At 38.4% G+C, this 18,246-nt stretch overlaps 1 protein-coding gene across 2 annotated transcripts in view; it reads right to left on the bottom strand.

Annotated features, from left to right (window-relative positions):
* Window positions 1–18,246, bottom strand: part of LOC128645897 (ligand of Numb protein X 2) — a 184,552-nt gene that overhangs the window by 72,347 nt on the left and 93,959 nt on the right. For both annotated transcript variants that reach the window (XM_053699213.1, XM_053699212.1), the window contains exon 2: window positions 11,776–12,229. In XM_053699213.1, coding sequence (XP_053555188.1) covers window positions 11,776–12,164 — 389 coding nt within the window. In that variant the 5' untranslated portion in view covers window positions 12,165–12,229. The remainder of the gene's footprint in view (window positions 1–11,775; window positions 12,230–18,246) is intronic.

Genomic DNA, 18,246 nt, shown 5'->3' with positions numbered 1-18,246 from the left:
TTAATAAACGTCACAGGTTAAAGGTTAAAACAACTCCCCTTGGTGAATTAACATTTGGTGTGCCAGAAACCGGTCTTAGAACAAATGATATAGAATATTGAATTTGTTATATAATTGAGAAATAAAGTAATCGATCAATGAATAAAAACATTGTAATGTAAATATTATAGGACATTTTACAAAATAAAACAAGATGGTTCTAACAGCCCTATAAAGACAAATTATGGTAAAGGTACAGCACAATGTATATGTATATATACAGGTCCTAGTAAGTGTACACAAGAAGGTAGTAGATAAGCAGTATACATATATACTAATGTCAGGGCTACAATATTGTCATTGGTGCCATAGATTCAAGGGCATATGGATGTGAATATATGTGACACTATGCATAGTGTATGTTCAACATAGTACCCCTATGGAATGTAAGAACAAATCTAAGAGCATTTAACATGTATAAAACACTCTGCAAAAATAGTAATTTAAAGATAAATATATATATGGGGTATTCTCTAATAGGGCCATATATCTACGAACCTGGCCCATGAAAGAGCTAAGGTATAATTAACCCAAACATATCTATAAATCCTTGTTAGGGATAGAGATGCCCTCTCTATGCTGTAACAACCAGGTCGGTAACTAAAGTAAATACCTAAAGTATCTGATAAGTAATATCTACAGAATATCTCGTGCTGGAGGGAATATGTATATAACTGGGACGCATAGAAAGAAGCGAAGGAGCAAAATATTTGCTTCAGAAATAAGCTCAATTCGCTGAGAGATAGTATAATTTCTACACACTAGAGTTGGGATATTTATTCCCAATAGTTAATAAGGTCAAATTCAGAGTTCGTATGGACTGAACTCCAAATTTGACCTTATTAACTATTGGGAATAAATATCCCAACTCTAGTGTGTAGAAATTATACTATCTCTCAGCGAATTGAGCTTATTTCTGAAGCAAATATTTTGCTCCTTCGCTTCTTTCTATGCGTCCCAGTTATATACATATTCCCTCCAGCACGAGATATTCTGTAGATATTACTTATCAGATACTTTAGGTATTTACTTTAGTTACCGACCTGGTTGTTACAGCATAGAGAGGGCATCTCTATCCCTAACAAGGATTTATAGATATGTTTGGGTTAATTATACCTTAGCTCTTTCATGGGCCAGGTTCGTAGATATATGGCCCTATTAGAGAATACCCCATATATATATATATTTATCTTTAAATTACTATTTTTGCAGAGTGTTTTATACATGTTAAATGCTCTTAGATTTGTTCTTACATTCCATAGGGGTACTATGTTGAACATACACTATGCATAGTGTCACATATATTCACATCCATATGCCCTTGAATCTATGGCACCAATGACAATATTGTAGCCCTGACATTAGTATATATGTATACTGCTTATCTACTACCTTCTTGTGTACACTTACTAGGACCTGTATATATACATATACATTGTGCTGTACCTTTACCATAATTTGTCTTTATAGGGCCGTTAGAACCATCTTGTTTTATTTTGTAAAATGTCCTATAATATTTACATTACAATGTTTTTATTCATTGATCGATTACTTTATTTCTCAATTATATAACAAATTCAATATTCTATATCATTTGTTCTAAGACCGGTTTCTGGCACACCAAATGTTAATTCACCAAGGGGAGTTGTTTTAACCTTTAACCTGTGACGTTTATTAATTATGTGTTTATATAAGCTTCACCTGGTATAGGCTACCTCATGCTATGATTATGGCCTAACAGCCGAAACGCGTAAGCTTGCCTACCCCAAGTGCTTGTGTGCAACTTTCCTTGCTGTTTGTACCATCAGCTTTTAACTTTTGGACTATTAAAGACATGGTTTTAATTTACTCTGCCGTTCGCTCTCACAGTTTCTTTATGGTGAAGTTATTATTGCCTGCTTGAGCGAAACGGCACCCTGCCTAAGAAATCCTCTACCTGCTTTAAGCTCCCGGTTGGTTACGGGATTTACCTCACTCTTTTTACTATAGTTGATGAGCCAACGGAACCTCCTGAATCTTCATTGGTTGACACAGTGATGACACTTGGGCAAACACGCCCCCAGCAACAAAGCTTGGGATCTAATTGTACTACGCATAGGACGCCAGCGTGTATGCAACACGCCCCCTTCACCTGGGAGTTCAGCGTTTCTTAGCTTTCCACCTGTCCCACGACCGCAGCCTGGTTCTGCGGGAAAGTATATCAGGAGCCATTGGATAAACTACGGACCCAATTTTTCCTATAAGGCATAACCGTAAGTTACACGGACTCTATCTCTGGTGGTGAGACACCTAACATCCCTTTGGGTTAAGTGTACAAGCATTACAGAGTGAATTGAATTGAGGTAATCGCCCCTCCTCCGGTGGACAGTCTTTAAATTTAGACATTGTTCTCTTGAGCAGAGGATTTAATTCTGTTATTTGATCTCTCTCCCCACATTGCATTTTGTTGGTTTATTGTGCCTTTAAGTAACCATGTTTACACAGCATACATGCTCTTGTTTAAAAGCCAGCTGATATTTTTCAAAAATAATTTCTGAATTTTTTTCCTGAATTACAAAGCAAATATTCTTCATGTTTTTTTAATTTAAAACATGTTTTATTTTGTCATTTATTCTTACATTCCAAAAGCTAAGGGCAATACAGAATGTAAGGTGTTATAAGGATTATGTGACAGCAGACAAAAACACAATGCAGAACTATTACAGAATGAACACAAACACCAAGTTACACATTACAATTTGATTCAAACTCTGCTGTTTCCTAAGTCACTGGGTTTGGGTTCAATAACAAGAACCATTTGTAGAACACAAGGTTACCACTGAAACAAAGTATATTATTGACCCAGCGGTTACTGAGCCCAAGTGTACAATGTATAATCATTAACTAATGCAATAGTTTGCGACTAAACCACATGCCCTTGTCATCAATACATTCTCTCTTGAGTAAAGAACACAAACACATGTCTGAGTTACACATTTATATCGGCAAGAAACTTTCTAGGTGGCATCATTTTACATATTTGCTACTTCATGGGCTTAGGTTATTTAGGGTTATTGGTGGTTTTCTGTAAATATACATTTTCATAACAGTTCTATTTAAAAAAAAGTTATGTGCTTTGTAGAGCAAAAATTATATACAGCATAATTTTAGCACTAGCGCCCCCGCAAGTCTAAGTATTTAACTCCTGCAAAAGGGAAAAACACATAGTTAAAAGTACAAAAGGGACATGAAACCCAATTTTTCTTTCATAATTAAGATACAGCATGCAATATCAAATAACCTTCCAATTTACTTCTATTATCTAATTTGTTTTATTCACTTGGTATCCTTTTTTGAAAAGCAATACCTAGGCAGGCTTAGAAGCAGCAATGCACTACTGGAAGTTAGCTGCTGATTGGTGGCTGCACATATATGCTTCTGATTGGCTCACCTGATGCGGTCAGCTAGCTCCCAGTAGTGCATTGCTGATAAAGGGGTACTAAACCCAATTTTTTTCTTTCATGATTCGGATACAGCATGCAATTTCTTTCATGTAATTGGCAAGAGTCCATGAGCTAGTGACGTATGGGATATACATTCCTACCAGGAGGGGCAAAGTTTCCCAAACCTCAAAATGCCTATAAATACACCCCTCACCACACCCACAATTCAGTTTTACAAACTTTGCCTCCCATGGAGGTGGTGAAGTAAGTTTGTGCTAGATTCTACGTTGATATGCGCTTTGCAGCAGGCTGGAGCCCGGTTTTCCTCTCAGAGTGCAGTGAATGTCAGAGGGATGTGAAGAGAGTATTGCCTATTTGAATACCATGGTCTTCCTCTAGGGGATCTATTTCATAGGTTCTCTGTTATCGGTCGTAGAGATTTCTTCTCCTACCTCCCTTTTCAGATCGACGATATACTCTTATATACCATTACCTCTACTGATTCTCGTTTCAGTACTGGTTTGGCTTTCTACTATATGTAGATGAGTGTCCTGGGGTAAGTAAATCTTATTTTATTTATGACACTCTCAGCTATGGTTTGGCACTTTTATATAAAGTTCTAAATATATGTTTTATACTTATATTTGCCATGATTCAGGTCAATCAGTTTATTTTCCTTCTTTCAGACTGTCAGTTTCATTTTTTGGGAAAATGCATATGAATGAAATATTTTTCTTACCTAAAATTTTCAATTTACTTTTTTCCTTTAAATTGCGGGCTGTTAGGTTTGCGGGTGCAAAAAATGCTAGAATTTATTGCGTCATTTTTGGCGCGAGATTGACGTTTGACGTCAATGACGTCATTTCCGTCATCTTAGTTGACGCCAGAAGTTTTCACGTAGTTGCGTCATTTTTGACTCTCGTGTTTATTAGACGTTTTTGGCGCCAAAAAATATGTGGGCGTCATACTTGGCGCCAGTTTTTTTTACATTATTTGAGTCTCACTTTTTAGTTGCTTCTGGTTTCTAGAGGCTTGTTCTGTTTGCATTTTTTCCCATTCCTGAAACTGTCATTTAAGGAATTTGATCATTTTGCTTTATATGTTGTTTTTTCTATTACATATTGCAAGATATTCCAAAAACTGTTCCTGTATCAGAAAATACTGTTGGATTCCTGATGACTGATATCAGTCCTACCAAAGCTAAGTTCATTTATTTTAATGTTATGAATTTTATCTTTAGCTATGGTTTGTAATAAGTTATCATGATAAACTTTTACATGCAGAGTCCATTAGTATTTATGCATTATCTATTGCTATTCTTTTTACATCTAATGTACAAGATATACCTAGGAATCTATGAGAATGTTTTTCTGATTCTATCCTAAAGGCTTTGTCCGACATCCCGCCTTCTAATAAATTTATAGGTCTTTTTTAAACTTCTCATTTAGTTGATGAATTTTTAAATGACCGACAACATACTGAATTATCCTTCTCTGATGATGTTTTTTCTCATTTAGAATATACTTCATCAGATATTTGACACTAACAAATCTACTTTTTTATTTTTAAATAGAGTACATTCGTTGTTGAAAAGTTGTTGATTATATTGGATATTGAGGAGTCTAGTTCTTTTGATTTAAGACTAGCTAACATTTAAATTCTGCTCATTAACCTCCTGTGGTTTCTTCAGAGTTTTTTTTCCAAGTTCATGATACTAGGGAATGGAATAGGCCTGGGACTTCTTTTATTCCTTCTTTAAGGTTTTTAAATTGTATCCTTTGCCGGCAGTTAGTTTAAAGTTTTGAGGAAGATCCCCAAAGTTAATGGGGCTCTCTCTACTCTTGCTAAACATACTACTATTCCTATAGAAAATAGTATTTATTTTTTTCCTTCAGATGGGAAACTTGTATCTTATTTAAGGAAAATTATTTTATTTCAGGTCCTTTTCTTAGGCCTGCAATTTATTTGGCTGATGTTGCAAATGCTTCAACTTTTTGGTTGGATACTTTAGTGCAACAAGTATCGGATTATGTTTTGTTTTAGCATTGTTAAGTTGATCAACATGCTAATAATTTAATTTGTGTCGTCATTTTTTTTTATATTTTCACAATTGAGGTTTAATATATGTATTTAGCTATTTTTAGCTAGAAGAACTTTGTGACTTAATCTTGGAATGCTAATTTGATTTCTAAAATTCATATTTCTTTTTTTCCAAGGTAATCAATTATTTGGTTCACAATTGGATTCAATTTTTTCCAACTGTTACTCTGGGGAAGGGAGTTTTTTGTTGCTTCAAGATTGAGTTCTAAGAGTAAATCTTAAGCTTATATTAGTTTGTTCTTAATAAGGAACGGAATCCTAATTCTTCCCCAAGTAACATGTTTATAATTGGAAGCTTTCTTCAACATGGAATGAATTTAAGCTATTTAAAAGATCAAAGTCAGCCCCCCAAATTTGAATGTAGGTGCGGTTTTTTATTCCAGCTTAGCTGGTAAGGGGCAGGTTTTGACTTTTTTAAATTTGTTTGGTTCAATTCGGTCCAAACTTCTTAGATTGGGGTACTGAATAGGATTCAGAGTAAAACCGCCTGTGAGAAGTTTTTTTTTCTCTCTAGCATATTCCAGCTATTCCAGTAAAGGCTCACACTTTTCTGAAGTATGTTTCAGACCTGTGTTGGGTACTTGTGAGGCGCGGCTGGTTACCCGTTGGGGTCTCAAGGCGCTGCTCAGACCTGGAGTTATCTGGGGTATTCATACCAGTTCCATTTCAGGAACAGGGTTTGGGGTTTTGTTCAAAACTATTCATTGTCCCAAAAATAGAAAATCTTTTTGATTTGTCATATAAGAGTTCCTTCTTTCAGAATGGTGTTTATATGGTCTATTCTGCCTTTTTGGTCATTAAGGGCATTATTTGTTTACAATAGATACAATAGATGCAGATCTTCTTCTGTTTTCATTCAGATTATTTTTCATTTTCTGAGATTCTCTTTTTTTTTGACAAGCATTACCAATTTGTTGCTTTACCTTCTGGTCTAGCGACAGCTCTGATATTCTTTTTAAGGTTCTCAGTGTTTCCTTATTTGGACGATCTCGTGGTTCTGGCTCAGTCTTTTCGTTCTGCAGAATCTCATACGATTCAATTTTTGTTGTTTCTTTTTAGACATGGTTGGAGGATCTTTTTATCAAAAGATCCTTGGTTGCTCAGACAAGGGTCAACTTTTTTAGGTTTCCAGATAGATTGTGTCAATGTCTTTGTCTCTAACAGACAGGAGACAATTATATTGGGTTCAGTTTGTCGGAACCTTCAGTCTCTATTATTTCCTTCAGTAGCTATATGCATGGAAGTTTTAGGTCTCATGGCTGCAACATTGGATTCAATTCCCTTTGCTCATTTTCATATGAAACCTTTCCAGTTTTTTATGCTGAATTAATGGTGCAGGGATTCTAGGATATCATTTTTAATATCTTTGAATTCCAATGTTCAACGATCTTTGACTTGGTGGTTAGATCACCATCATATAGTTCTACAGGTGTCTTCGATTCATCCAACCTGGACCTTGATCACTACAGATGCAAGTCTTTTAGGTTGGGAGGCTGTCTGGGGATCTCTGTCAGCACAAGGGGTTTGGAAATCTCAGGAGGCGAGATTTCCATTCAATATTTTGGAACTCCGTGCATTCTCAGAGTTCGTCAGTTTTGGCTTCTTTTTGAAGAGAGAGACGTTATTGTTTTTCAGACAGACAATGTCACAACTGTGGCATATGTCAATAATCAGGGTGGGACTCTCAGTCCTTAGGCTGTGAAAGAAGTATCTTGGATACTTGTTTGGGCTAAATCCAGCTCCTGTCTAATTTCTGTGGTCCATATCCCAGGTTTAGACAATTGGGAAGCGGATTATCTCTGTCAATCAAGCTTTACATCCGGGAGAATGGTCTCTTTACCCAGATGTGTTTTTTCAAATTGTTCTGATGTGAGGGTTTCCAGTAATAGTTCTGATGGCATCTCATCTAAACAAGAAAACTTCCCAGGTACCTATTCAGGTCCATGGATCCTCAGGCGGAAACAGTGTATGCATTGACACTTCCTTGGCGTTTTCAATCTGCCTATATTTTTGCTCCTTCTGGTTCTTCTTTTTAAGAGTGATTTTTCAAAATCATCATGGAGCAATCGTTTGTGCTGCTGGTGGCTCCAGCATGGCCGCTCAGGTTTTGGTATATGGTTCTTGTTCGGATGTCCAGTTGCCAACCTTGGTCACTTCCATTTAGGCCAGACCTTATATCTTAAGATTAGTTTTTTCCGTCAGGAAATCAAATTATTAAATTTGATGGTATGGAAATTAAAATGCTTAGTGCTTAGTCATAGAGGTTTCTCTGACTCAGTGATTAATACTATGTTGCAGGTTCGTAAATCTGTGTCAAGAAAGATTTATTATCGAGTTTGGAAGACTTGCATCTTATGATGCTCTTCTCATAATTTCTCTTGGCATTCTTTTAGAATTCCTAGGATTTTATAGTTTCTTCATAAGATTTTGTCTGCAAGCTCCTTGAAAAGACAAATCTCTGCTCTTTCTGTGCTGTTTCACAGAAAAAAATGCTAATCTTTCTGATATTCATTGTTTTGTTCAGGCTTTGGTTCGTATCAAGCCTGTCATTAAGCCAATTTCTCCTCCTTGGAAAGTATTGTTCCTTTTGGCCATCTCTTCTGCTAGAAGAGTTTTTGAATTATCTGCTCTTTCTTGTGAGTCTCCTTTTCTGATTTTTCATCAGGATAAGGTGGTTTTGCTGTCTTTATTTAAATCTTTACCTCAAGTTGTGAATTCTAACAACATTAATAGAGGAATTATTGTTCCTTCCTTATGTCCTAAATCCTAAGAATTCTTTGGAAAGATCCTTACATTCTTTGGATGTGGTCAGAGTTTTGAAATATTATGTTAAAGCTACTAAGATTTCAGAAAGACTTCTAGTCTGTTATCTTTTCTGGTTTTAGGAAAGGTCAGAAGGCTTCTGCCATTTCTTTGACGTCTTGGTTAACGCTTTTGATTCATCAAGCTTATGTGGAGTCGGGTAAATCCCTGCCTCAAAGGATTACGGCTCATTCTACTAGGTCAGTTTCTACTTCCTGGGCTTTTAAGAATGAAGCTTCTGTTGATCCGATTTGCAAAGCAGCAACTTGGTCTTCTTTGCATACTTTTACTAAATTCTACCATTTAGATGTTTTTTTCTTCTTCAGAAGCAGTTTTTGGTAGAAAAGTACTTCAGCCAGCTGTTTCAGTCTGATTCTTCTGCTTATAATTTTAGTTTTTTTCATTACAAAGATTAAAACTTTTGATTTGGGTTGTGGATTGTTCTTTCAGCGGAATTGGCTGTCTTTATTTTATCCCTCCCTCTCTAGTGACTCTTGCGTGGAGTTCCACATCTTGGGTATTTGCTATCCCATACGTCACTAGCTCATGGACTCTTGTCAATTACATGAAAGAAAACATAACTTATGTAAGAACTTACCTGATAAATTAATTTCTTTCATATTGGCAAGAGTCCATGAGACCCACCCTTTTTTGTGGTGGTTATGATTTTTTTTGTATAAAGCACAATTATTCCAATTCCTTGTTGATGCTTTCGCTCCTTTCTTATCACCCCACTTCTTGGCTATTCGTTAAACTGAATTGTGGGTGTGCTGAGGGGTGTATTTATAGGCATTTTGAGGTTTGGGAAACTTTGCCCCTCCTGGTAGGAATGTATATCCCATACGTCACTAGCTCATGGACTCTTGCCAATATGAAAGAAATGAATTTATCAGGTAAGTTCTTACATAAATTATGTTTTTAAGCAGCTTTGTAATTTACTTCTATTATCAGTTTTTTTTTTCCTTCTCTTGCTATCTTTATTTGAAAAATCAGGAATAAAAGCTTTGGAGCTGGCCCATTTTAGGTTGAGAACCTGGGTGGCGTTTGCTGATTGGATGGCTAAATGCAGGCACCAATCAGCAAGCCCTATCCAGGGTACTGAAGAGAAAATAGGCCGGCTCCAAAGCTTTCATTCCTGCCTTTTCAAATAAAGATAGCAAGAGAACAAAAAAATTGATAATAGGAGTAAATTAGAAAGTTTCTTAAAATTGCATGCTCTATCCGAATCATGAAAGAAAAAAAAATGGCTTTACTAACCCTTAATTGAAAATGGATTAAAGTAAATTTGATAAAAGAAATAAATTGGAACTGTGTTTAAAATTGCACGCTCTATCTGAATCATTAAAAAATAATAATGTTGGGTTTCATCTCTCTTTAATTGCTGTTTTGATAGTATAATTAACAAATAATGTAAAATCTGCTGATAAAAGTTCTGGCAGCTATGTCTATGTGTCGATAATTATAAAGAGTATATGCATATCTATACTGGAATGAAGTCCAGTTGGATACATAGCAACATTACATACAATCTATCTATAGGGTCGATTTATCAAATACTTCGCAAGCCTTTCGACCCCCTACGACTGCAGGTTCTCACAAGAGAACCTGCACGCCGTATTTAACAAGCAGCGCTCATGAGACCGCTTCTTTCCTAACTTCTTCGCCACCTCTAAGGTGGTGAATTCCAATCTCCCCAGCCTTGTCCAACTGGGGAGATTGACAGCTGATGCCCGTCCGTGATTGGCTGTGCGCCGCCAGGGGGCGGGATTGCACGCAAGCGCAAAATAGCGCTCTAGTGCAATGATGAATTCTGCCAGCGGAATTCAGCCCGCCAGAGGCGAGCTGCGGTGGACAGGGGCGCTTATGTGCGCCCCTGTCTGCCGCAGCTTGATAAAATCGACCTCTATGTGTAAAACATATCAAAACCAACTTGTAACTACATATACAATCATTTTGTCTATAATTTTCATTGGCAAATTGTACTCCGCCCACCCAAAGGAGATCTGAAAGCCCCACTACAGTTATCCTGAATCTGTCCATATATATGGGAAAGGGTTACACAGAGCCTCAAATGTAACCATACAGCAGCCTCCGATTAACCCTGCAAAACACATAATTTACAACAGGTTTTTCGAAAGGGTTTATCTCTGGACTGCTTTACAATGCTAGCATTGCAGTTAGTTTGCTTTTAAACTGTTTTTGTTTTTGTGGTTGATATTACTTTAAAAGAAAATGAAAATAATGCATCTATTTTTTACCATGTCCTCTTTTTGGGAAAACAATATTTTGGAGGTGGACAATCTAAACTTTATTTTAATTTAGTTCTCTGAAAAAAAGCTGTTCTCAAAAATTGTTACTCTTCTATTCTAATGCCTAGATTACGAGTGGAGCTCAAAATTTAGCTTTTTCAAGCAAGATATTTGTGCTCCAATCGGTAATACCAGTGCACGCAAATGTGTGCTTGTATTACAAGTTAAGCGCAATGCGCACGCAACCTCACATTCACAGTGCCTGGAAGCCTTGTACTGACGAGAGCGTGCTTCCATAGCCTCCAATGGGAGCCTCATTCTCATAAATAAAAACACAGTTCCCATAGACTTCAATATAAAATGGCACTTTAACCCCTTATAACTGCTTTGATCGGTTTTGTTTTTGTGTTCATTTTTTTTTAAATAAAGATGCTTATATATTTTTTTTTTTCATAAAAGGAACTGTCCACTTTATTTTGGGGGCAATTGAAGCACTTTTTTTTTTAATAAACCAGGTTTTTTGTACAAGGATTTTATATTTAACTTCTTGTCAGACTTAATTTAACATCACTTTAAAGGGACATGAAAGTAAAAAAGAAAATGGTCTGTTAGAGCATTGCATTTTCACATTTTTGCGTGCATACAACTATGTTGAGCCACCAATCACCAGCAAGCTCCCAGCAGTGCAAGAGAACAAAGTAAATTTAATAGAAGTAAATTCAAAAGTCTCTAAAAATTGCATCCTCTTTCTGTACAATGAAAGTTTACTTTTGACTTGAATGCCCCTTTAAGAAAAATAAAGCAACATTAGAATAGAATTCATTAATTTGTCAGTTTTTGCTATAAAATACCTCTGAAATGCCTGTTTGTTTAATTTGCTCCCACAGAGCCTTCATCATATGTAGGTATTGTAAAATTTAGCTGAGCATGCAAACAATCTACACAGTGATTGTTTTGTTTAGAGCACATTTACATCTGTTCCTAATTGACCACAGCAAAGGAGACCATGGACATTAACATCACATAAAGAGGTGTATCCCTGATGTGTCCTTGATTTGCAAAACATTGTAAATTATAACATTACAATGCTAAATGATTAAAACTGCTAATTTGTAATGCAATGTTACATTAAGTGGCACCGTCCCACAATGCATAGCACCCACCTGTTGCGTAGGTGAGGTTCCAGCTCACATCTCTGCACGACCAGTTTGCATTCTGCCTGGAAGGGGCAGCTCACAGACAACTTGTCCAGGAGGTTTCTCACCAAGAGGCTGGATCTGCGACAGTGTTGGAAGCTGAGCTTCTTACGGTCCATGGGACAAAAGTCCTTCTCCTTGAGGAAGTTCTCCAAACATTTGTAGCAGTAAGTGTGACCACAAGGTGTGTCCATAGGCTGCAGCAGGGGCTGGAGACAGATGTGACAGACCAGCTCATCATCCACCTCATCCTGAAAGTTGTATATGTGGTTGTCTGTAACCGGGTGAATCTGGGCGCAATCCGAGCAGAGATCCGGGGGTTTTGACGTGAGTTCTATAAGTGCAGGGTCTGCCATTGCTTCAAGATATCAGGGCGCTTAATCAATTCAAATTCCAGACTAGGACTTCACAGCATGACTTCCTGTAAGAAATATACATATAGTTAATTTATACATTAGTACTATAATACTATTTCAGGAACTGTACAGCAAATAAACAGTTTGCATCCTTATTAAAAGAACTAATAAATATGGTATAATAGCATAATCAAAAAATACATAATAAAAAGATGCAATAATCCTTACTTTGAATTTCAAATGAGTAGCTTTTTTGTCAGAAAAATGTAAAAGATTGTTTTAATTTTCCTGTGCCCTGTATCATGTGACAGGCTTCTGCCAATCACAGTAATACACATATATACAGTGAACTCTTGCAAATGCTTAGAAAGTGTGCACATCAAAAGCCTGTGCATAATTTCACAGTGGAAGTATATTGCTAATTTATTTATAAAGCGTGTGCTAATCTGAATCATAAAACTTTAATTTTGACTTTCATGTCCCTTTAACACTTTAGGAAAGTTAAGGCACAGTAAAGCCATCTTTGTTTCGCTAAAACAGAGCATGTTAAAATATATTACAGGTTGTGTTCTGTAAAATATGTTCTTGAAATGAGAATGTGTATTTACAGGTAGAAAACCCTTTAGCTAAAACTGCTTGGGACCACCTAAGAGGTGGCGTACAGGGCAAGGAAGCATCAGTCCGATGACCGCTGCTTGATAAATCCTGACTGCAGGTTCTCTTGTGTAAACCTGCAGTCAAAGTTTAGAGAAGGGCTTGATAAATCGAGCCCTAAATACAATGGAATTGAATTATAAACAAGTCCATAATAAAAAGACAGTGCAATAGACCTTAATCTGAAATTTAAATGAGCAGTAAATTATTTTTGACAAATTTCAATTTACTTCAATTCTCCAGCCCCCTGTATGATGTGACAGCCTTTAGCCAATCACAAAGGTATACACTGTAAGCTCATGCACATGCTCAGTAGGAGCTGGTGCCTCAGAAAGCGTGCATATAAAAAGACTTTGCACAATTTGATAATAAAAGTAAATTGGAAAAAGTCTCTTAAAGGGACACTAAACTAATTTTTTTCTTTTTCTTAAAAAGTAGGAATGTGATGCATAGGAGCCAGCCCATTTTTGGTGGATAAATGTAAGCCTCCAATAAGCAAACGCTATCCATGGTGCTGAGCCTAAAATGGGCTGGCTGCTTAGATTTTACATTCCTGCTTTTAAAATAAAGATAGCAAAAGAACGAAGAAAAATTGATAATAGGAGTAAATTAGAAAGTTGATTAATATTTCATGCTCGACATGAAAAAAATTGGGTTCGGTGTCCCTTTAAAACTGCATGTTCTGAGTAATGAAAGTTTAATTTTGAGTTTAATGTCCCTTAAGGGGATATGAAATTCAACATTTTTCTATGTAGCCAATCACAAGCTGATATGGGAGTAAATCACATGATGAAAGGTGTAGTAAAGAGCTGAAGTCAGAAATGCATTCAGCTACTTCTAACTGAGAAAAGAGCAGCTTTTCATGCCTAGAGCATTTAACCATATTTATAATAGATTCTTTTTTATTTTATCCTTTTAATGTTTAAAAATGTATGAACGTTAAAACACGTAGCTTAAAGGGATATGCTACAAATATTAAATCACTTGTAAGTGATGCAGCATATCTATAGAAAGATGCCTAGAGAGAATATCACATGAAAATCTCTATGTAAAAAAAAAAAAAAGAAAAAAACAGAATTTATGCTTACCTGATAAATTACTTTCTCCAATGGTGTGTCCGGTCCACGGCGTCATCCTTACTTGTGGGATATCTCTTCCCCAACAGAAAATGGCAAAGAGTCCCAGCAAAGCTGGCCATATAGTCCCTTCTAGGCTCCGCCCACCCCAGTCATTCGACCGACGGACAGGAGGAAATATATATAGGAGAAACCATATGGTACCGTGGTGACTGTAGTTAGAGAAAATAATTCATCAGACCTGATTAAAAAACCAGGGCGGGCCGTGGACCGGACACACCGTTGGAGAAAGTAATTTATCAGGTAAGCATAAATTCTGTTTTCTCCAACATTGGTGTGTCCGGTCCACGGCGTCATCCTTACTTGTGGGAACCAATACCAAAGCTTTAGGACACGGATGAAGGGAGGGAGCAAATCAGGTTACCTAAACGGAAGGCACCACAGCTTGCAAAACCTTTCTCCCAAAAATAGCCTCCGAAGAAGCAAAAGTATCAAATTTGTAAAATTTGGCAAAAGTGTGCAGTGAAGACCAAGTCGCTGCCTTACATATCTGATCAACAGAAGTCTCGTTCTTGAAGGCCCATGTGGAAGCCACAGCCCTAGTGGAGTGAGCTGTGATTCTTTCAGGAGGCTGCCGTCCGGCAGTCTCATAAGCCAATCGGATGATGCTTTTAAGCCAAAAGGTAGAAGTCGCTTTTTGACCTCTCCTTTTACCAGAATAAACAACAAACAAGGAAGATGTTTGTCTGAAATCTTTTGTAGCCTCTAAATAGAATTTTAGAGCACGGACTACGTCCAAATTGTGTAACAAACGTTCCTTCTTTGAAACTGGATTCGGACATAAAGAAGGTATAACTATCTCCTGGTTAATATTTTTGTTAGAAACAACCTTAGGAAGAAAACCAGGCTTAGTACGCAAAACCACCTTATATGCATGGAACACCAGATAGGGCGGAGAACACTGCAGAGCAGATAACTCTGAAACTCTTCTAGCAGAAGAAATTGCAACCAAAAACAAAACTTTCCAAGATAGTAACTTAATATCTATGGAATGTAAAGGTTCAAACGGAACCCCTTGAAGAACTGGAAGAACTAGATTTAGACTCCAGGGAGGAGTCAAAGGTCTGTAAACAGGATTGATCCTAACCAGAGCCTGAACAAATGCTTGAACATCTGGCACAGCTGCCAGTCTTTTGTGTAGTAAGACAGTTAAAGCAGAGATCTGTCCCTTTAGAGAACTTGCAGATAATCCTTTCTCCAAACCTTCTTGTAGAAAGGAGAGAATTTTAGGAATTTTTATCTTATTCCATGGGAATCCTTTGGATTCACACCAACAGATATATATTTTCCATATTTTATGGTAAATCTTTCTAGTTACCGGTTTTCTGGCCTGAACCAGGGTATCTATCACAGAATCTGAAAACCCACGCTTCGATAGAATCAAGCGTTCAATCTCCAAGCCGTCAGCTGGAGGGAGACCAGATTTGGATGTTCGAATGGACCCTGAACAAGAAGGTCCTGTCTAAAAGGTAGCTTCCATGGTGGAACCGATGACATATTCACCAGGTCTGCATACCAAGTCCTGCATGGCCACGCAGGAGCTATCAAGATCACCGAGGCCCTCTCCTGATTGATCCTGGCTACCAGCCTGGGAATGAGAGGAAACGGTGGAAATACATAAGCTAGGTTGAAGGTCCAAGGTGCTACTAGTGCATCTACTAGAGTCGCCTTGGGATCCCTGGATCTGGACCCGTAGCAAGGAACACTGAAGTTCTGACGAGACGCCATCAGATCCATGTCTGGAATGCCCCATAATTGAGTTATTTGGGCAAAGATCTCCGGATGGAGTTCCCACTCCCCTGGATGGAATGTCTGACGACTCAGAAAATCCGCCTCCCAGTTTTCCACACCTGGGATGTGGATCGCAGACAGGTGGCAGGAGTGATCCTCCGCCCATTGAATTATTTTGGTCACTTCTTTCATCGCCAGGGAACTCCTTGTTCCCCCCTGATGATTGATATACGCAACGGTCGTCATGTTGTCTGATTGGAACCTTATGAATCTGGCCTTTGCTAGTTGAGGCCAAGCCCTGAGAGCATTGAATATCGCTCTCAGTTCCAGAATGTTTATCGGGAGAAGAGACTCTTCCCGAGACCATAGACCCTGAGCTTTCAGGGATTCCCAGACTGCGCCCCAGCCCACCAGACTGGCGTCGGTCGTGACAATGACCCACTCTGGTCTGCGGAAGCTCATTCCCTGGGAAAGATGGTCCAGGGTCAGCCACCAACGGAGTGAATCTCTGGTCTTCTGATCTACTTGAATCATTGGAGACAAGTCTGTATAGTCCCCATTCCACTGTTTGAGCATGCACAGTTGTAATGGTCTTAGATGAATTCGTGCAAAAGGAACTATGTCCATTGCTGCAACCATCAACCCTACTACTTCCATGCACTGCGCTATGGAAGGACGAGGAACAGAATGAAGAACTTGACAAGAGCTTAGAAGTTTTGACTTTCTGACCTCTGTCAGAAAAATCCTCATTTCTAAGGAATCTATTATTGTTCCCAAGAAGGGAACTCTTGTCAACGGAGACAGAGAACTTTTTTCTATGTTCACCTTCCATCCGTGTGATCTGAGAAAGGCCAGAACGATGTCTGTATGAGCCTTTGCTTTTGACATGGACGACGCTTGAATTAGAATGTCGTCCAAGTAAGGTACTACTGCAATGCCCCTCGGTCTTAGAACCGCTAGAAGGGACCCGAGTACCTTTGTGAAAATCCTTGGAGCAGTGGCTAACCCGAATGGGAGGGCCACAAACTGGTAATGCTTGTCCAGAAAAGCGAACCTTAGGAACTGATGATGTTCTTTGTGGATAGGAATATGTAGGTACGCATCCTTTAGATCCACGGTAGTCATAAATTGACTTTCCTGGATAGTGGGTAGAATCATTCGAATGGTTTCCATCTTTAACGATGGTACCCTGAGAAATTTGTTTAGGATCTTCAAATCCAAAATTGGTCTGAAAGTTCCCTCTTTTTTGGGAACTACGAACAGATTGGAATAAAATCCCATTCCTTGTTCCTTTATTGGAACTGGGTGTATCACTCTCATCTTTAACAGGTCTTCTACACAATGTAAGAACGCCTGTCTCTTTATTTGGTTTGAGGATAAGTGAGACATGTGGAACCTTCCCCTTGGGGGTAGTTCCTTGAATTCCAGAAGATAACCCTGAGAAACTATTTCTAGCGTCCAGGGATCCTGAACATCTCTTGCCCAAGCCTGAGCAAAGAGAGAGAGTCTGCCCCCTACTAGATCCGGTCCCGGATCGGGGGCTACTCCTTCATGCTGTTTTGTTAGCAGCGGCAGGCTTCTTGGCCTGCTTACCCTTGTTCCAGCCTTGCATCGGTTTCCAGGCTGGTTTGGGTTGTGAGGCATTACCCTCTTGCTTAGAGGATGCAGAATTAGAGGCTGGTCCGTTCCTGAAATTGCGAAAGGAACGAAAATTAGACTTATTTGTGGCCTTGAAAGGCCTATCTTGTGGAAGGGCGTGGCCCTTTCCCCCAGTGATATCTGAAATAATCTCTTTCAATTCTGGTCCAAATAGAGTTTTACCTTTGAAAGGGATGTTAAGCAATTTTGTCTTGGATGACACATCCGCTGACCAAGACTTTAGCCAAAATGCTCTGCGCGCCACGATAGCAAACCCTGAATTTTTTGCCGCTAATCTAGCTAATTGCAAAGCGGCATCTAAAATAAGAGTTAGCCAACTTAAGTGCGTGAACTCTGTCCATAACCTCCTCATATGGAGTCTCTCTACTAAGCGAGTTTTCTAGTTCCTCGAACCAGAACCACGCTGCTGTAGTGACAGGAACAATGCACGAAATGGGTTGTAGAAGGTAACCTTGCTGTACAAAAATCTTTTTAAGCAAACCCTCCAATTTTTTATCCATAGGATCTTTGAAAGCACAACTATCTTCGATAGGAATAGTAGTGCGTTTGTTTAGAGTAGAAACTGCCCCCTCGACCTTAGGGACTGTCTGCCATAAGTCCTTTCTGGGGTCGACCATAGGAAATAATTTCTTAAATATAGGGGGGGGGGGACAAAAGGTATGCCGGGCTTTTCCCACTCCTTATTTACTATGTCCGCCACCCGCTTGGGTATAGGAAAAGCGTCGGGGTGCACTGGAACCTCTAGGAACTTGTCCATCTTGCATAATTTCTCTGGAATGACCAAGTTGTCACAATCATCCAGAGTAGATAACACCTCCTTAAGCAGTGCGCGGAGATGTTCTAATTTAAATTTAAATGTCACAACATCAGGTTCAGCTTGTTGAGAAATTTTTCCTGAATCT

The sequence above is a fragment of the Bombina bombina genome, chromosome 1 (genome assembly GCF_027579735.1).
Source record: "Bombina bombina isolate aBomBom1 chromosome 1, aBomBom1.pri, whole genome shotgun sequence".
In the NCBI taxonomy this organism is placed as follows: domain Eukaryota; kingdom Metazoa; phylum Chordata; class Amphibia; order Anura; family Bombinatoridae; genus Bombina; species Bombina bombina.
Note: the sequence above shows the minus strand (reverse complement) of the source record. Positions and strands in the feature narration are given on the sequence as shown.